The sequence below is a fragment of the Sinocyclocheilus anshuiensis genome, unplaced genomic scaffold (assembly GCF_001515605.1).
Source record: "Sinocyclocheilus anshuiensis isolate Anshui unplaced genomic scaffold, SAMN03320099.WGS_v1.1 scaffold1049, whole genome shotgun sequence".
Classification (NCBI taxonomy): Eukaryota; Metazoa; Chordata; class Actinopteri; order Cypriniformes; family Cyprinidae; genus Sinocyclocheilus; species Sinocyclocheilus anshuiensis.
The window spans coordinates 398,457-419,655 of NW_015557197.1; the positions used below are offsets into that span (position 1 = coordinate 398,457).

General features: G+C 35.9%; 1 protein-coding gene across 1 annotated transcript in view; it reads left to right on the top strand.

The window, feature by feature from the left end:
* LOC107678842 (protein EFR3 homolog B-like) overlaps positions 1-21,199 on the top strand; it is a 31,558-nt gene that overhangs the window by 5,908 nt on the left and 4,451 nt on the right. Inside the window, exons 2-18 of the mRNA XM_016474261.1 lie at positions 7,219-7,295; positions 8,894-9,021; positions 9,144-9,294; positions 10,751-10,872; positions 11,996-12,145; positions 15,165-15,299; positions 15,623-15,701; positions 16,130-16,265; positions 17,358-17,516; positions 17,609-17,720; positions 17,913-17,964; positions 18,060-18,232; positions 18,524-18,599; positions 18,744-18,905; positions 20,111-20,242; positions 20,340-20,407; positions 20,868-20,995. Of these exons, the coding sequence (XP_016329747.1) occupies positions 7,219-7,295; positions 8,894-9,021; positions 9,144-9,294; positions 10,751-10,872; positions 11,996-12,145; positions 15,165-15,299; positions 15,623-15,701; positions 16,130-16,265; positions 17,358-17,516; positions 17,609-17,720; positions 17,913-17,964; positions 18,060-18,232; positions 18,524-18,599; positions 18,744-18,905; positions 20,111-20,242; positions 20,340-20,407; positions 20,868-20,995 (2,040 nt within the window). The remainder of the gene's footprint in view (positions 1-7,218; positions 7,296-8,893; positions 9,022-9,143; positions 9,295-10,750; positions 10,873-11,995; positions 12,146-15,164; positions 15,300-15,622; positions 15,702-16,129; positions 16,266-17,357; positions 17,517-17,608; positions 17,721-17,912; positions 17,965-18,059; positions 18,233-18,523; positions 18,600-18,743; positions 18,906-20,110; positions 20,243-20,339; positions 20,408-20,867; positions 20,996-21,199) is intronic.

Genomic DNA, 21,199 nt, shown 5'->3' on the forward strand with positions numbered 1-21,199 from the left:
TTTTCATTATTATAAATCTGCAATTCATGTTATTTTTTTCTTTAGACTTGTTTATTATTTATCTACAATGTAATATGTCTTCTATTTTAGGTTCTTTATAACTGCTCATTTCTACGCTTAATGTTGGCAGATTGGACCCTGGTTATAATTAATCTTATTGACAATTTCATATATATGGCATGCGATATAATGTGATAAATCAAGATTAGTTGATGAACCTGATGCCTGAACAGATCAGATCCTAGAATATATTTTTAGCCCTGAAGATTAGATGCTTTTAAAGGCACTGAATCTATACATTTGTCTTTTGCTTTAAAAGCCTGTTTTATTTTGGGTAAAGGATGGTGCATGTTTGCTTTTGCTCGAAGCCATGCGGCATGAGAAAGAGCAGATTTGTTTCTGATGGAGGAAACAGTTGGACATGCTTCCCGCTGTTTGAGTGACCGTCATTAACATCGTCTCCTTCCTTCCCTCCCTCTCTAATCTCCTTCCGTCTGTCTGTTTTTAATAAGCATTTTCTTCTCTCTCTCAGTATCAGTCTGTAGAGAATGTGTTCAGATGTATTGATTTCCCCCACAGCTTTGCCCCTGTGACACAGTTTGGTTGGCCTTTTGACACCACAGATTAATCGATGGTGACAGTTCTGTCAACATCACAGATTCTGGTTCAAGAAAAGGACACCGAGAGTTCACACTTTCCCATCTGTGGCTAAACTCTTACTATAGTCTTTGTATGCTACAGAGAAAAACTGCTTGATAAATCACAGAATATGAGCCGTTCTGCTGTCTGAGAGTATTAGTGGTGTTAGTGTAGTGTTCTGCTGTGCAGTATGTGAAATGCATCATTTGTCAGTGTGAAAAAAACCTGCCAGACATCAACAAGGGAAGCAGAAACTCTATGTAGCCAGGAAACACACAACTAGGGAACACCAGTGACTACATGAAGTGATGAATTCTAATTAGTCATTATTAACTAGATTAACTATAGACACAGCTCCGTTTTCAGAATGGGAAATGACCAGTTTTCAGAAATATAAATAGGCCACTGCTATGGTAACACTGAAAATCTTACCAAAATCTTTCAAAAAAATTAAAAATCATTTTTTTATGTCTTGCAAACATATATGTTTGGTTTTCTGTGATGAGATTGTTGTTAATTCTGCTTGTTTTAGAACAAAAACAAGATATTGAGTGAATGTAAGTGAACAAAATCTGCTTGTTATTATCACCAATATAATGTTATCTAGCTGACTAAAATAGATGAGGAAACTACAAGTTAATCATGTATGCTTTACATTGTATGCCATAGTTTTCCAGCAAAGGTGTGTTTATAAATTGAGTTAATTTATGGCTGTATAATTTCCAGCATTTGCAGTTATTTTGCAAAGAAAACCTCTTTAAAACATTTTTTGTAAAGATTTTTTTATTGTGAAGAAAAACTTTTTTTTTTGTCATGAACAATGTATAAAAAAACTTTTTCTAGAAAATATAACAATATAAAAGTGTTGAATATAAAAAATGAATTCATGTTTATCCTTGAATAAAAGTGTCAGTTAAAAAAAACAGTCTTGACCCAAACAGTAGCGTATTTTGTCATTTAGTCAATGACTGGCCGGCAGAAAACATCCTTCCTGTTAAGACTTGATTGTTTTTTTTAATTTGTATTTATTTATTTTATTTTTTTAAATTCAGCAAAAACACAGATTTTGCACCAAATTGTGATGTTGGTGAAAAAAACTCTGAACAGGTGCAATATAAACAGAAGTATAAACCATGTGTATTGGTTTCATTTTATGTCAAGGAAGACATAAAATGGTAGCTGTGTAGTTTTATACTCAAATGTAGAGAGTGTGCCGGTGTGTTTGCTTAAGATGTTGAGCTGGTCATGTGGTGGATCACCATACGATCTAGTTTCAGTGAAAACAGAGCAGCCTCAGCCTTGACTAGTCAAGCATGTGTGCCAGTGCCTATCACGACAAAGGTTAAAGTTTGTGTGCTTTATTGGCTTCATTGGTGTGACAGATAACACTGCATGTGCTTTATCAAACCAGCCTCAGACCATGAATAACAAAATATGCAAAAATAAAGTTTTCTGCATTAAAGACCATCTCTCTGTGTCTTTATCTGTTAGAAGATGGAGATTTAATGAGTAGGAGAGAGACACAAGAAGGAAACACAGCTGTTTGTGAGGGGGTGGTAGCACTGGCTGTCAGTGTGGTGCCATCTCTGTCTGTTCATGTGGGTACAGAGTCACGGCGCAGTGCAGCAGCTCTTCTTCACTCACGGCAGCAGCATTATCATAAATCCTATAAACCCTAAAGGAGTAGTTAAGCCAACAATTGAAATTCTGGAAATTTTACTTAAGAATATTTTATTAAACTATATTTTATTAAACCAAATGAAAGCCAAATTTCTATTAAATCCTTCTTTTTTTTTTTAAAGCAAAAGTAAAGTGCATCCATCTCATAGTCCAAATCACTGAAATCAAAGTTCAGTATTATAGTGTAATAATGACAACATATCCACGTGTTCTAGTCTACTACTAATAAACTTATAATAAAAAACAATTTTAAAGGAGTATTTACCAGAAATGTTATTTACCAGAATTTATTTAGGAGAAAAATGTAAATGTGCATTATTTCTTTTTTTTAAAATTTTTTTTTTACATAAAATCAATTAATTGGAGATGCTTTGATTATTAAAATTTAATGGAACCATTAAAATGGAATCCAGAAAATAATGGAAAACAGAATTTGGTAAAGATAAAACTGTAAAACTCAATTAATTAGACAGGCTTTTTGATTAATACTATTTAATTTAACCATTAAAACAGAGTATAGAAAAATCTAAATGGAAAAAACAATTTGGAAATTAAACGGATTTCATAGTGCCCTATAATTATAATAATTTTTTTTGTGGTATATGTGGTAATAAAAAGAGATGTAAGTGAACAATAGCCTTTAAAATTATTTTGAAACCGCAATGTATTCTCCTGAGTTTGCATAGATTTATAAATGATTTACCTTTCAAATCTGATGAAATGGCGCACGTTGTGTTCTCAGATGAACGTTATAATAAACCCAAACTCACAACAACATGCAGAGATGGAGTTTGAGCCGCTCCACACATGCAAATGATAACAGTTCCTGTGGAACTACTGTGAACGGAGCCGCTGTGTGACGCACGTACTTAACCTACACGCATGTAAATAATTAAAGCGCATATACTGTATTAGAACGGCATTGCATATAATTAATTAAATCGTAGCATTTGTGAATTCACAATTATGCTTAATTATGATTTTTAAATGGGTTTAATATATCATGAAGCCTTGGGAAACAGTCTAATAATGTGTTTTATGGATTCTCGTCCGTGAAATGCTCCACTTCCGGTATTTTGCCGGTTAGTCGACGCGAGCAAAATGAAGTCGAGGATTTTTAAAAATCGAATAGTCTAATAAAATCGACGAATCACGACAGCCCTACCAATGAGAGAACAGTTTACTCGCGCGTGACTTGTATTAACAAATTTGGTCCGTTTAGAAACATTGCCATGTGAAAGCTAACCGCACCAAGAATAAAAAGCAACATTGTAATAATTTTAATCCCTGTTTCGGAACAAAGCAATCGATCTACAGGTGTGAAAGCACCCTTAGATGGAGTTGTTTGTGGCAAGGGTGTATGTTTGACATAACGGCAGACAACGGACATTTAATTGTTTGATCAGAATTATTGCTTGTGAAAATGTAGTAGTCACTGGATATTCGCGATCCCGCTCTGAAATCCCGGTCTAAATCAAATGATTCAAGATACGCGTACCGAAGTCCCGATCTGAATCAAAAGATTTATGAACCCGCTCCGAAGTTCTGATCTAAATCAGATAATTCCCGAAATCCCAAACTGAATCAATGGATTTGCGACCTGCTCTCCAAAGTTCTGATTCTGAATCAAAAGGGTTGCGAACCCGCTCCAAAGTACCGATCTAAATCACCAATCTAAATCAAATGATTCGCGATCCTCGCGCCGTAGTCTCGATCTGAATAATGATTCGTGACACGCGAAGTCCCGATCAATCGTTTGATTTAGATCAGGACTTCGGAGCAGGTTCACAAATCGCAAATCATTCAATTTGCAAAATGATTCGCGAACCGCTCCTAAGTTCCAATCTGAATAAAAAAATTCACGAACCCACCCACTCCGAAGTTCTGACCTAAATCAAATGATTTGCGATACACCAAGTTCTGATCTAAATTAAATGATTCATGAGCCTGCTCAGAAGTCCCAATCTAAATCAAATGATTCGCGATACACGCTTTGAAGCCTCAATCTGAATAAAATGATTCGCAATATGCGATCCGATTGGAGGGCTTAGAAACAGTGAATCATTTTGCCCGTTTACTTAGTGAAAACACTCCATTAATATGAAGAGCTGCACCTCAAAATGCATGTTGGATGGAATGTGCATTATGATTGACTTAGTAGCTTAATTCGCTATATTTTAAATTGACCGCTGCAATTTAATTGGTGACCGTTCAATAGAAAATCAGTTGAAAGCATCCAGTCATCTCATACCATTGAAGTGAATGTTATTTCAGATGCAGCTGAAATTGCAACAACAGTGGTTACATACACATAGATTTAATTATTTGATCAAAATTATTGCTAGGGACAATTTAGTAGTTGCTGGATATTGATAGGGACATGTCCCTAGCATCCCTATTAAATTCTACCCCCTTGGTGTGTGGATCACACTGAAATTTGATTTTCGAGGTCTCACATCGTTCAGAAGTTAAGGGTCAGTAGGACTTTTTTAATGTATTTATTTAGCAAGCACGCATTAAATTAGAATAGAAGTGATAGTCATTTATAATTTTACAAATGATTCCTATTTCAAATAAATGGTGTTCTTTTGAATGTTCTGTTCATCAAAGAATAGAAAAATAGGCAAAAATATTTAGCTGTTTTCAACATTGATAATAATAAGAAATGTTTCTTGAGCATATTAGAATGATTTCTAAAGGATCATGTGTAGTGGTCGACCGATATATCGCCAAGGCCGATATATCGGCCGATATTTGGCATTTTTCAAATATCGGCATCGGCCGATAAGTTTTTCTCTTTGGCCGATGCATTCGAGGCGTGTTTATTTTGATGGCACATTAGACTTTTATTTTGACGGCGCTGAGAGCAGCAGCGCCTGAGCACACAGTGCTCACGTTCTCCTTGTTCGCTGTCGTCGTTAACAGTTCTGTCTAATACGTATAGAAGTCTGTCTAATAATCCGATAGAACTGTTAAACAAAGGAACTAAAATGTATACAAAAAGTATTATAACGATTGCTTTTATATTATTAGTAATAGAAAGGCAAACATTATAATACTTTCTCGTTTGCCGTCAGCATTCAGCAAATACGCATTTACATAATTTAAACAAATCTTTGAATGGCTAATGAAAATTGAATTTCACAAACCTTGCAAACTTAGTCGAATCCAGTTGTGAGATCTTGTGAAGTGTGCATGTGACCTGCATGATCGCGTGTTCTCTGCGTGACTTACAGTCCGTGCAAATTGAATGCTTTAAACATTAAATTCGTGATTTCAAATTATGCTGCGCTTTATGCGTTTGCCCACTGTCATATTCATGTCATTTTCACTGTGTGCTTTATGTAAAATTAGTGTTACCTTGGCTTTATTTGAAAAAATATAAAATTTTCCCAGAATAGTGCTCTGTTGGTTACAGTTTACTTCCTTTTTAATTATATTTTTATTAAATATTTATTTATTTGTGAAAAATACTTTGTCATCTAAAGTAAGTATGAATATTTTACAAATTTATTTTTAAATCCATTTCAAACGATTTCAAATTTCTTAAATATTAATTAAAATAAATACATTTATATCGGCTTTATATCGGCCATCGGCCACCCTGCTTTCCAAGATATCGGCATCGGCTGTCAAAAAAACAATATCGGTCGACCACTAATCATGTGACACTGAAGACTGGAGTAATGATGCTGAAAATTCAGCTTTGCATCACAGGAATAAATTACATTTTAACATTCAAATAGAAACAGTTTTTTTTTTTTATTGAATATTGAATGTTTTACTCCTGAAAATGCTAAAGTAATAATATAGGAGAGCTATTTTCAGTGAATAATGAGTCACTTTCATTGTATGCAAAAGAGCAGCCTGAATATTCTACTTTTCCTTTTGTGTTTCACGGACGAATGGAAGGCAAGGTTTGGAATGACATGAGGATATAACACAAATGGGTTCAACTTAAACAGGGACATTGAAGGCAATATACGAGTTAAGCAGCGGGGTAAAGCTTCTCTTTGAAGTCAAAATGGAGCAGAAGCTAAAATTAGAGGCGCCTTGGCTCTTTTTCCTCTAACAACCATTTTAGCGGAACAGATCAGAAAAACTGTTCACAGATCGGAAGATTTTCCCCTCGCTGACGTCATTCAGAGATTAAGGTCTTTCTGTTCTCAACATGAGCCAGATCTCCATGAAATCAGTTTTGTGACTTCAGAAAGGGATTTATCTTACCATAGTTCTTACCATAGTTTTCAGTTAGTTCTGTGGACGAAAACACAAGTTATGCTTGCCTCTAGAAGTTCATTGTTTCGCCATCACATTGTTCAGTGGGACACGTGTGACTCATCACTGCTGAGATGCGTGGGCCAATCGGATCACAGATTTCCCTCTGTATATTGTCAGACGATGTGTTATATGTTGCATGATTTTCCTCTAGGTTGTCTGTGTTTGACAGATGTAGCTTGTACCATTTCTGACCTGCATGAAGGACTGTCCACAAGCCCACACATCGCCTTGTGAACGTCCCTCTAATTTCCACTATTGGCTTGACGTCCTCTTGTTGTCACACTAAACTAATAATCCAAGGTCATAGCCTCTATTTCTGGAAAAGTGAATATTATGAGCTCAAAATGTTTCAAATATTGTCTTGGTCAATAACATTATAGATTAGAAAAGGCTCCTCTCCCATTTCAAGAAATGTTATATGTTTATAAGATGACAGGCTCGTGAGGAATATGACACTTTGTCAATGTCTTGAGATCTCTGGTGTTGATGACAACCTAGAACCCTTTTTATGATGCCATTTTTTGGGCGGAAATCAGCTGTCTTCCTAAAATCAGTGCCACTTTTCATACAGAAATAAATCCTTAACCACATCTCCTCTTGATTTTTCTCTCTCTGCAGGGGTGTGTGGTTGTTGTGGAGCGCTGAGGCCGCGCTACAAGAGACTGGTGGACAACATCTTCCCTGAAGACCCAGAGGTGATAGCATTCCCTCTCTCTCAACTCCATCCATCACAGAGAGTCTAACAGCCCTCGTTCGCCTCTCAAACTGCTTATTTGCAATTGCATTTATGTTCTTGGCAGATGCTTGCTTTTCGAGAGCACTTAAAAGAAAGTGCATTAGTGTGTAAGAGGCAATTAACTAAGCAGGTGTCCAAGGATGCAAGCGACTCACAGTCTTTGCTGAGACAGAGTTCAACACCATTTTATGTTATTTTCTCAAAAACTATCCACCTGAAAGCTGAGATATCTGAAATGCCTTCTTAAGTTCATATTTGTGAGCCTGATGTGCTGCAGTAGTTCAGTAAATTAGTTCTCAGTGTGGGTTAAAACCAGAGGGGTTGAACATTACAATAATGATTATCCAGCAGCTACAGAAGAACTCCTACGGATAACTTTCTTCTTCAGCACAAAAACTCATTGTCCATAGAAATAGATGGACTGAGTAGTGTCCATAAATCTGTATGCCACATTATTTGTCTCCTTAAAGTTTGGATTATTTAACGGTTGACTAATTATCCAAGACTACCATGATTTTAGCTTCAGTAGTTAATATTTTTAGCAGTGATGCAAATGAATAAATGTGGGGAACAAATGAATAGATGAGTTTAGCAAGATGGCAGTCCCTTCCAACTTAGACTTTGTAGAGAAGATGCTTTTCTAAATTCACCCCTTTTAAAGTCCTGCAGCTATCTAAGCAACACTTTTTTTTTAACAACTTCAAGACAGTTTTTATTTCAAGACAGTTACTGTTGCTGTAGGTCACCAGCTGTGAGCAATATTCCCGTTACTATACAGTCAGAATGCATAAGTTTTCTTCTGTGAGGACTGTAGTTTAAAGTCCTGCAGCTATCTAAGCAACACTTTTTTTTTTAACAACTTCAAGACAGTTTTTATTTCAAGACAGTTACTGTTGCTGTAGGTCACCAGCTGTGAGCAATATTCCCGTTACTATACAGTCAGAATGCATAAGTTTTCTTCTGTGAGGACTGTAGTTTTGTCACCCTGTGGAAGTGTGTTCTTTCCTTCCGTCTACATTCTGTTTGAATGCAAATATGCTTCCCAGGAATGCACAATATATTGGTACCATATTGGTTACTGCCTGATCTGGATTGATTATGGATGTTTATTTATGATTTTTTTTTTATTTTTAAAGGTCTAATAAATAATGCTGTTAAATGTGATCTTTAGCAAATCTCAAAATATATATATTTTTTCTTACTTTCATTATAATTTTGATACTTGAATTCCCTTTGTGAATTTTGACAATGATACACTACCATTCAAAAGTTTTTGTTTTGTTTATTGAAAAAGTACTTTTATTTAGAAAAGATGCATTAAATTGTTCAAAGGTAACAGTAAAACTATTTATAATAGAAAAGATTTCTGTTTCAAATCAATGCTGTTCTTTTGAACTTCTTTTCATCAAAGAAAAACATTAAAAAACGTACCAACCCCAAACTTTTGAATGACACTTTTACAGATTGAAACATGTACATCTTGCCCTGTTCGAAGTGTGCTGTGTCAATGATATTGATGCTTTCTCTCTCTCTCTGTTTGTGTGTGTGTGTCTGCAGGATGGATTGGTAAAGGCCAACATGGAGAAGCTGACTTTTTACGCTCTGTCAGCTCCAGAGAAGTTGGATCGGATTGGGGCGTACCTGTCTGAGAGACTGTCTCGTGATGTAGCTAGACACCGTTATGGGTACTGAAATTCATAACAAGCCTGATCTGATATACCCATCTTGTGATTTGTAATGTACATGTTTTTCTTTCTCCTGTTCCTCTTGCCCATATTCAGTGTGTGTACTGTGTTTGTCTCTTCAGGTATGTGTGTATTGCGATGGAAGCCCTTGACCAGCTGCTAATGGCCTGCCACTGTCAGAGTATCAACCTGTTCGTGGAGAGTTTCCTGAAGATGGTGCGGAAACTCCTGGAGGCAGACAAACCCAACCTGCAAATCCTGGGAACAAACTCTGTATGTACACACTGTTGTATGGTAGTTCACTGACGCAGAGGGTACTGCACTGAACTGCAGTCTTCATGAGTGCAAGTTCTATCAAATTTATTTAAAAAATCTTTATCCAATAATCACTAATGGATGGGATAGTTAAGAAACTTAAAGGAATAGTTTACCCAAAAATGAAAATTAGTTTGTAAGAAACAAATCCATCAACTAAATGACCATTTTTTGTCACATTCTGATAGTAAAAGTGTGTAATATGGCCCTTTTAATGCTCTGTATTTTGGACCCCATGTGCAGTGAAGGTTTGTTTTATATAAAACATTTGCTGATGAACGTTGTAGATGAGCAACAAACAAGCACACACACTGCAGTGCATCCATCTAAATGCAATCAGGACATGGAAATAAAATCAAATTCAATTATAGATCAAAACGAGTAATCTTGGGCATTGAACATGCACCCACATTTAACATAAAATGCAATGCTTAAACTGAGAGTGACTAACCCGTTTTATTTTATTCTGTATCATCCAGAACATCCATATCAGTCACATATAAAAACCCCTTTTAAACTGATTTATTTCTCAGTGGTGTTTCACAATGACCTTATTTACCTGGAAATGCTAGGACAGAGATGCGTTAGTCATAACTGCACCCACATCTGTTCTCTGAAGGTTCATCGGGTTCCGCAAAAGCCAAATTGCATAGGAAGGAAATGTAGGTCCAGAGTTTGCGATGCAGTTATTCATTAATTACAGATTTGATATGCAGGCACTAGTTTAAAATGATTCATTACATCATCTAGGTGACAGGGTCTCATTTATCAGTTCTCTACCATTTCTATATTAAGGCATTTTATTTTTATTTTATTCATGACCTTGGTGATCTTGATCTAAAATAGCTGAAATCTATAAATAAGCTAAACCTGTCAAATGATAAAAGATTGGGTTCATTTTTAGTCTGAAACTAATTCGGTAAGACTGTATATAACAGATTAGTAGTTCATGTACATTGAAATATTAATATACATGCAAATATCTGAATCTGTGAAATTATATGTGAATATATGATGCATGAGTTTCATGGCATTTCTAACTATTCAAATCTGCATTACCTAATGAACCTGTCCTAATCTTAAAATAATGTATTAATGTTATTAGTTTAATTAACTTCCAAGTGAAGCCTATTCCCCTACAGTATATGGATATTTATTATTATTGTTTGTAGGAGTCAGAAAAGCTTTTATTGTCTAATAATGATGATGAGGTGACAGTGCTGTCGATTGGGGTTAATGTAGAACAAAACAACATTTTAATCTTTGATAATACCATCATAATCACCCACTTACTGGCCCTGGGTGGAGCAGCATTTGCAGTCTTTTCAAGGAAATGGGTTTTTAACCTGATTTGGCTGTGGTTTGTCTAGGTATGTAATTAATTTATTTCTTTTGAATTGCTCTCATTTTGCAGTTTGTGAAGTTTGCTAACATCGAGGAGGACACCCCCTCGTATCATCGCAGTTACGATTTCTTTGTGTCACGGTTTAGTGAGATGTGCCATTCCAACTATGAGGACCCCGACATCCGCACCAAGTGAGCAAACACACACGCACACATCTGGCAGTGTGCAGTCAGTGTAGACAGACAGACAGTTAGTTAGTTAAAGTTAGTAGGGGTGTAACTGTACATGTATTCGTACCAAAAATTATGATGTCACTTTTTTTAAAGGAAATTCAAATAATACATTCAGATTTTACGCTCTTTGATGTCGCGTGACAGATCGCTGTATAAACGCCTCACTTTAAACGGCAGCGTGGAGTTCGAGTGAGTGTGATCATCTCTTATTCTTTACTACTAGTTTTAACGCGAAATAAACATAAACGAACAAATCATGCCTCTTGTAGTCACTCAATCAGTGTTTCAACTGTGGAAAGACATCAATAAAACAGCTTGTAAACAAAATGTAACGTTATATTTCATTTACCTCACGCAAGTCATCAGTGTCCAGTGTCCACAGCTCGTTAGTTCGCTATAGAGAAATAAAGTCTAGAGAAGAGCATTTCGCGAAATATTAGACTATATACTCATTATATTTTACTTTACCTGTTAGTGATGTCTTAATTATTGTGTTTAAATAAATCTGTTATGAAACAAGTTACAACAGCCACTGTGTAAATGAATATAATTCAACAACAAATAGAAATTTTGTAATTTAGAAGTTAATTTAAAAATGGCGTTATGTGCAATGTATATGTTTTCATAATTTTTTTTTTACGTTTAGTGTTATTATATTTAAAAATAATAATTAAAATTACTATAAATTAAAACCTTATAGTAATGTAAAAGGGCTCTTTATAGTTTAGAGCAGAAACTGAGGTAGATTTTTATCCCTAAGAAAATAGTAATTATAATTTTATTTATTTAAAGAAAGAGCAATTTGTTCAGTAAACCACTGTTTAATAAAAAAAAAGAATAATAAAAATTTGTTTAGTTTTTCCCCCTGCTGGAACCATACCGTAATATAAACCATACCGAACCATGACGTCAAAACCAAGGTACGTACCAAACCGTCATGTTTGTGTACCGTTACACCCCTGATAGATAGATAGATGGATAGATAGATAGATGGATAGATGGAGAACATTAAAGAGATTATACACTATATACACGCTATACACACATTTTTCACATCTAATTGAACACTTCCTCATCTCAGAATCCGAATGGCTGGCATCAAAGGTCTACAGGGAGTAGTGAGGAAGACCGTAAACGATGAGTTGCAGGCAAACATCTGGGACCCTCAGCACATGGACAAGATCGTCCCCTCACTGCTCTTCAATCTGCAGTCTGGTGAAGGCACAGAGAGGTGAGAGTGTTGGGCTTAAACTGGCTAATAATTGACTCATATGGGACACAAACTTGTCTTCCTCCAGGGATGCTTGGCAGCTCTCGCGGCTGAATCCTCCATTGAGCCGCATCATTAACATTTACTAATTACTTGTATACAAATGGAAATCCAAGTGATATAATCTGTATGAAATTATCTAGTAATTACAAGCAGTTGTGATTGGTTCAGCCATTAAGCCCCAACCTTTTCTAGAACCATTTCAAGCATTTCAACTGCCATTCTGCCTGCTTATTCTATTTGTGTGGGTGAAAATCAGCCACTCACTGTCTTTGCACCTACAGTCAGATGCCTACAAGGGAAATAACTTGAGATATTGTCCCTGCTGACAACTCGAAGCCAAGTGGAAGATCACGCAGTGATAACTGCAGTGATCATGTGACTTTCCTTTGAGTTTCCTCATGTATTTTCCTTTGACTGTTAGGCATATTTTACTGGACTATCCTCCTTTTAAAGTTACTAGGTTTTATTAAGAAATTTCAATAGTAGATTAGAAAAATTAGAAATAATTAGAATCACTAATATTGTGAATTTTTACGAAGTCATCTCCTTTGCTCACCAAGACTCCATTTATTTGATCAAAAATACATTTAAACAGTAATATTCTGAAATATTATTACAATTTAAAATAAATGTGGTGACAGCCAAATTTTCAGCATCATTACTCCAGTCTTCAGTGTCACATGATCCTTTAGAAATAATTCTACTATGCTGATTTGCTGCTGAAGATAAATGTATTATTATCAGTTTTTAAAACAGTTGTGCTGCTTAATATTTTATGGAAAACCCTGATACATTTAGTCAGGATTCTTTGATAAATAGAAAATTGAAAATAGAAAGTCTTTACTGTCACTTTTGAAAAAAAAAAAAAACTTTCTGACCCCAAACTGATTGGTAGTTTTTTAATCAAATAACAAGTTAAGATTATTCATCACAAATGAATAAGCCTGGCAACAGTACAAAACTTTTTCACAATATATATATGACGAGTAAGGGTTATGGCTACAGCTGATTTATGCACCTGCACATCTTTTAAATTTTGCATTAGTACAAAAAGTTGCAATGTTTGAAATTTGAAATCAGAATTGATCTACGAATCACTTCCATTATAATCAATAAAGCTGGCTCCTTGTTGATGCGCCCCCTAATTACAGACATAATTACACCACGGGTGGAGACGTGAATTACCCCTTTCTGCTGTTGCTATGTGCTAATTGGCATTCGATGTAAAGGGCAGCTGATAATTAACTCGTCCTGTGAGATATGCACATTTCAGATGGGCAGGACAGCAAGGCTGGTTTAGTGCAACCACAGCAGTGGAATAAAACACAATGTACTTTTATTTCTGGTCAACTAAACAGTCCAGCATCCTTCTGGACGTGTGGCAGGAGGCTTTTAGTTGAGGTGAGAAGAGTTTCTGCAGATTTAGCCCAGCGTCATGTGGTTATATAACCGAGGGACGGTGGGTGAGCGGAGCAGCAGGCTGACTGACAGCAGGGTGTGTGAGGGCAGAGGAACAGTGTGATAAATTAATGATGAGACAAACCCTGAGAGACCCTCAGCCCCTTTTTTTTTTTTTGACACACACACACACACACACCGTGAAGCTCACACAGGAAGTTTTCCATTATACATAACACAATGTCAGACTTTCAGGCTCCTATGTTATACAAAAAAGCATTTTCATAATCTCTGTTTTGTCTGATGTTTTCTTTTAAAAAATTTACTTGAGAAGCAAAAGATGTATGATAATCAGACTTGATAAGTCTCAAATGAGCAGTATAGTTGCTGTAACAAGTTTTTAAAAATGTTAGAACTGCTATCAAATATTAAGCTGAAAGAGTTTCTGTAGTTCTGAGAAGTTTAGTGTACAATATTGTTGTATTTTCAGTCTCCTAAATTACACAAAAGTCATTTTCTTAATCTGTTTGGTCTTATTTTCTTGTAAAAACATCAGAACATTCCTAAGATAAATATACTTAAGGCAAAATGTGTTTAAGTACTTGATGAGACTAATGAATCTCTAATATTTTACAGGACCGTCTTGCTTTTAATGTTACTAGGGAATGGTTTTAAGAAATTTCAGTAGTAACAATGTTAGAATTACTGTCAAATATTAAACTGAAAGATTTTATGGAGTTGTAATGTTGTACTTGTAATACAAGGTTTAATTGTATGCAGTATTATTATTTTGTATTCATTTTAATTTCAGACTTTTAGGCTTCAAAATTACACAGCAAGCTTTTACCTATTCTGTAATTGTCTTGTTTTCTTGTAAAAAAATAAAAATAATCAGATCATATTTAAGAAAAACTTACTTGAGAAGCAATATATGAGCTAATAAGAAACTGTAAGATTCATGTGACTATAGTTGTTGTAGCATATTTTGGTGGGCTGTCTTGCTTTTAATATTCTAGACAATGGTGTTTAGAAATTTCAATAGTAAATGTTTTTTCACAATATTATAATTACTATCAAATGTTCAACTGAAAGATTTTAATAGCTGTAGAAAGAATTTTTGTTGTATGCAATATTGTATTGTGTTCAGGTTAAGTTATGCAAATAGTGTTTTTTAAACTGTTTTGTCCTGTTTTCTTGTTAAAAGATCATCAGAACATATTTAAGATGAATGAATTTAAAATATGTATGATAACATCTTGACTTACATTTTGAACTAAATTTGGATTAAGTGGAGATTAGCCAATTATAATAGAGGTGATATCAAAGTCTTAAAGTTGCAGTAGCAGGAAAACTGTTTTTTTTAAATGTATCTAAATGATAAAATTTTTAGTGCAAGAATCCTTGAAATGGACTGCAAAAAATTGGCTACAGGTGTTTGTTTTTTTTCTACTTGTAAACACTCATTTTATTTGTCAGTACGTTTTTTATTCAGCTTCTCAGAAACCAAAGCTGTGTTTAAATCCTCAGTTGAGAAGAGCTGAAAACAAAAAGCCTCCCTCTCTTTCTGTTTCCTCTGCAGTCGCTCTCCCTCCCCGCTGCAGGCCAGTGAGAAGGAGAGAGAAAGCCCAGCCAAGCTGACGGAGCGCTGCTTTCGGGAACTGCTGGGCCGTGCCGCCTATGGCAACATCAAGAACGCAGTCACCCCTGTGCTTATGTAAGAGACCCACCACATATCGCGCCTGTCAGCTTAGGTTATGAAGGCTGAGAATTTAATTTTGTAAACCTATACGGGCATTGCTTCAGTTTTTAAGCTATAGCTGTATGCCACTTAAGATTAAGTGAATTTGTCTTGTAATTGTAGTCTCTTAATGTTGGCATTTCGATAAGGGACTAAGTAACTCTGAATACTTAATACACGTGTTCAGTTATGGAGTATTTATGACTTTTTAATTAATCTCACTGCGGGTGCGGTGAATCTCATTTTTCAGTCACTTTTGGCTTCATTTCTCAAGCTCAAGGTCTGTTCTCTCACCGCAGGCATCTTGATAATCACTCGCTGTGGGAAGGCAAAACATTTGCAGTGCGCTGCTTTAAGATCATCATGTACTCCATTCAGGTGAGTTCAGAATCTGAGCTTGCTTGTTGTTATTATTAAAAAAGAATAAATGGAAGAAAAAAAGGATAATTTACTGATTTATTGAAACGTATACTGATATTTACCTAATGAAAAAAATACATGCCATTGATTTGTATTTATTTTGTTAATTTTATTTAAATATTTAATATATTTTTTATTTTAAATTTATAATAAATCATTTTGGGTGGCACCCAAAGCTGTTTGTCCGAACATGTTTAAAGCTTTATTTAACCTTTTTAAAATTTACATAATATATTAGTATTTTTGCATTGGTTACAGTAGTGAAGCAAAAATTAATATTTTAAATATGTAAGTATATACTATATATCTGTTATATTATTTTATTTTATTTTTTGCCATGTTATTTATTCTCTCTTCTTTGTCTATCTTTCTTTCTCTCCCTCCAGTCCCAGCATTCTCATCTCGTCATCCAGCAGCTCTTGGGCCATGTGGATGCCAACAGTAAGAGCTCAGCCACAGTGCGTGCTGGGATAGTGGAGGTCCTTCTGGAAGCGGCTGGCATCGCTGCCAGTGGCTCTGTTGGTGAGTATGGATTTGCAGCCTGGTTAATGTGAATCACTACCATGAATATACAAAACATTAAGTAGTGTAGCCGGTGCACAGGAGCAGACCGGTGTCTTTTTGCACATGCTGTAACGCATATTACATATTTTACGCCTGTGCTCAGTATCTGGGTCACTCTCCCCCAGACGTTAAGCCTTTCTTCTGGGAGAACAGAACTGTGACATTGCATCTGACCCAATCTAGATTTCAGCCAAAAATATAAATTTGACAGCCCGACTCTACTCTCTGTGATTCAGATTCATGTGACTCTATAGTTGCTGGACTGTCTTGCTTTTAATGTTGTAGACAATGGTGTTTACTGTTTAGAAATTTCAATAGTAGGTGTTTTTAAAAATATTAGAGTTACTATCAAATATTAAACTGAAAGATTTTATAAAGTTGTAGCAAGAATTTCTTTTGTATGCAATATTATATTGTATTGTACTGAAAATTATGTTCAAATACTCCATTTAATGTCACAGAACTTTACATAAACACAGGCTTTCACAATATTTTCAGTCGCTGTTTGAATGTAGTAAAACCACATACCAGAGAACATTTGGGTCATGTTGGCATTTTCTTCTGTCACTGCTCGTAATCCTAACCTTGAAAGTATAGAATTAGGCATTATATAATATCCTTAGGATCATTTATACATGTTCAAATCATCTGAGAATTGAATAAATAGTTGTAACCTGGCTCAGAGGAAGATGGGGCAGATTTTCTGGTGATTAATACAAGACTTCTTCACCTTGCAAATGGCTGTCAGAAGCAAAAATGCTATGAAATGCACAATATATTTTGTGAGAAAGTGTTACTTGCTAGAGCAAAACAGGAAAAATTTTTGGAGTCCACACCTCAAAATTAGTAAGAAAGAGTAACGGATTTCATTCAGCAAATATGATGCTAGTCATTATAACAATTTTAATTTGTTCACAAATTGGACACCTTGAGATGATCGCACCGGATATCTCCATTTGTACTTATTTAGTCTGCTCAGCTGTGATGACTGATTTTTTAAAAAACATCTCTGCATATATTATAAATGTGTGTGTTTGTTGCTTATTTTAGGCCCCACAGTGTTGGAGGTTTTCAACACACTGCTCCGGCATCTGAGGCTCAGTGTGGACTATGAGCTCACAGGATCATACAACTGCACTAACATCGGCACCAAAATCATCAAGGAGCATGAGGAGAGACAGCTACAGGAAGCCGTCATCAGGACTATCGGTGTGTGTGTGTGAGCGTAACATGACCCACATTTCAATCTTCTTTAAATTTTCTGATTTTTCATTACTATGGTCTGTGTGTTTTGAAATCAGGCTCATTTGCAAACACGTTACCAACGTACCAGCGTTCTGAGGTGATGCTCTTCATCATGGGGAAGATCCCTATTCCAGGCATGCATCCCATGCTGCCCTCTACAGGCTCAGGGTGAGCACTGCAGTCACTATTGTGTCCCTAAATGTTTATTATGGTTGTCAATGAAAATTCTCTAAAAAAAAAAAAGTTTAGACTCAAACTAAATAATTCAGTTGCAAAATCACTGTTTTACCCTTAACACGAATTAAATGACCTGAAATTTATGAGGTGAACATACTGTATTTACTTCTGTCTTTACTGCAGGCCTGAGGGCAACCGAATGATCCAAGTCATGCTGTTGAAGTCCTTGAGACAGGTAAACTCTCTACCTGCTTGATGCCTCATGAAAGAGAATTGCATTAAAGCACAGATTTGATGTTGTAAAGATCATGCTTCTCTCTTTCTTTTTAGGTCACATGTGGTTTCCAGACGACCAACATGCTGACAGCTCTTCCCAATTCCTTTCTGGACCCACTGCTGTCATTTGCTCTGCTAGAAGATGCAGAAATTCGACTGTTGGTGCTGGAAATTCTGGTCAGCCTTATTGATCGCCATAACAACCTCCCCAAGTTCTCCACCATCTTGTAAGTAATAAAATAAAACGGATGTAACCAAGACCAAGCAGGTGGGGAAAAAGTAGAATTAACCAACTCTAATAACCTTTCACTATCTCATCAAAACCTAATGGATAAAATCAAGCCCTGCTCTACATTAACTGAATATTCAGTTTTTGAATTAGATGTGTCACAAATAATGTAAATGCGTTCCAGTATATATGCAGGTCATTTGACTGTCAATTAGAAAATCAGATTTCCTCTTCATACAATAAACTGAGCTTTACTATGGTTTCATGTTTTGCTTATTTTCCCATGCAGTATCATCTCTGATATCTCTGTGCTTAAACTCAAAGTGGACAAGTGCTCACGTCAAGACAACCTCTTCATGAAAAAGGTACAACAACCCTCTATCATCGCTCAACTTCCTGCTTTTATCATTCTGATCTGGAGTCAGTGCTTCTGTTGGGTCTGCATGAGAGAATGCATGCATGTCCAAAGGGTTTTAAGTGTGTTGACTGTGATATCTCTCTGTTTTTAGCATGCCCAGCACCTGTATAGACACATCTACCTGTGCAGTAAGGAACAGAGCAGCGTGCAGCCTCACTTTGAGAAGCTCTACTCACTCCTGGCCCTCATCAGCATGGAGCTGGCCAACGAAGAGGTGGTGGTGGACCTGATCCGTGTGGCGCTCGCTCTACAGGTGTGCCCTCATTGTGTTTACGCTTTTAAAGTCCCCCTGAAATCAAATTTTAGGTTTTGTGGATTTTATTATGAATATGCTACCCTTAAGGTTATGTAATGGTATTGTAAAATTCACAGTTTACAGTCTCAAATCCTAGAAAACTTTTTGATCTGATAGAAACATAAATTCTGACAAGGCAGCATTTGAGGTTACCGAAATCTGTTACCTCCCTCTATTTCACACACAGTGGCTTAAATATTACCCAAATTCATTATGGTGCTGTTTAACCTTCTCTGTTTTATATTTTAGAAATCATTTTGGTCTTAAATTAACGGCTGTGAATATATAGCATGGTCACCAAATCTGACAAGGTAACATTAGAAGTTACCAATATCTGTTTCACACACAGTGGCTTTAATGTTACCCAAATTCATTTTGGTGATGTCTGAACTTTATTTCCTACATAATTTTATATTCTAGAAAACATTTTGATTGGATATGAACAGCTGCAGATATACAGCAGTCAACAAATCTGACAAGGCAGCATTAGATGTTACCAAAATCTGTTAACTCCCTCTATTTCACACACAATGGCTTTAATGTTACCCAAATTCATTCTGGTGGTGTTTGAACTTCTTTGGTTTGTATCATCGAAAACATTTTGACCTGATATGAACAGCTGCAGATGTACAATAAGGTCACCAAATCTGACAAGGCAGCATTATAAGTTACAGAAATCTGTTACCAATCTCTATTTCTTACACAATGGCTTTAATGTTACCCAAATTCACTCTGCTTATGTCTAATCTCTTCTGTTTTATATTCTAAAAAACAATTTTGCTCTGATATGAACAGCTGCAGATATACAGCAGCATTACCAAATCTGAACAGGCAGCATAAGATGTTACCAAAATCTGTTACCTGTTACCATTACCTTTAATGTTACCCAAATTCACCTCTGTTTGATATCCTGTAAAGCATTAGGGTCTTAAATTAACAGCTGAGAATATACAGCAGGGTCACCAAATCTGACATGATTCAAGGTTACCAAAGGTTTCTTTAAAAGCGATACTGAAATTGAAGTTTTTAAATTAGAAAGTCAACATCTTCATGAGCTTTTGAATGTTCAGCATGTAGTTTTTTGTTTTCGTCATAAGCTACATGGTTCAGTGGTGATGTATTTCAGTGTGTTTTCTCATCTTCCTGTGTCGCTTTCTGTCCAGGACTTGGCTCTGAGCAGTGAGGAGATGTTACCGGTGTATAGCCGCTGTGCTGTTCATGCTCTGTCCTCTGCTTACCTCAATCTCATCAGTCAGCTCACCACAGTGCCAGCGTTCTGCCAGCACGTTCATGAGGTCAGTGCCTCTCTGGAGTCTCTCTGTCACTACCAGTTTTTGGCAACTGTATTGAATTCAAATTTTAGATGAATAAAGGGTACAAATCTTTTTGCAGGTGATTGAAATGAGACAAAAAGAAAGTCCTTGCCTGTTACCTGAGGATGTCTTCATTGAAAACCCAAAGTAAGACAAACTATGAGTCATCAGAGTTGTTTTATTTAATGTTATATATTATGTTCAATATTATTCAGCAAGGATGCATTAAATTGACCAGAAGTGGCAATAAAGATATTTATAACATTTCAAAAGATTTGTATTTCAAATGAATGCTATTCGTCTATCATGCTTATTCTATTCATCAAAGAATCCTGAAAAAATATCACAATTTCCACAAAAATATTTTAAGCAGGATAACTGTTTTCTGTTTTATAAGAAATCTCTCTTGCGTAGCAGATCGGCATATTAGAATGATTTCTGAAGGGTCATGTGACTCTGAAGACTGGAGTAATGGCTGCTTCAAATTCAGCTTTGCCATCATCATCAATGAATTTTCAAACAGTTTTTTAATTGATTAATTAATATTTCACAATATTATAATTATGATTTGCTATCATAAATTGTCGGTCCTCTGTTGATTTCCCAGGATTCCTAAGACACTGGAGAAGCTGGAAGGAGAGCTGTTGTTCCAACAGGCCAAGATAACTGAGGTTCTTGGAGGAAGCGGCTACAACACTGAGCGACTAGCTACACCTTATGTCCCACAGTTCACAGGTGCATAGATGAGCCACATCATATACCATGTAAAATCAAAATTGATTTTCTTTGGTCTCAATTGTGCGCAATTATCATGCACCAATCAAATCCCAGTAGATAACTGCTCTTCATTGTTTCCCGCTGAATATTCTTTTTCACTTGAAAACGTCACATGGCACACACTCCTAATGCGTTATGTGTGCCTTCCATGTTGTTTCCAGA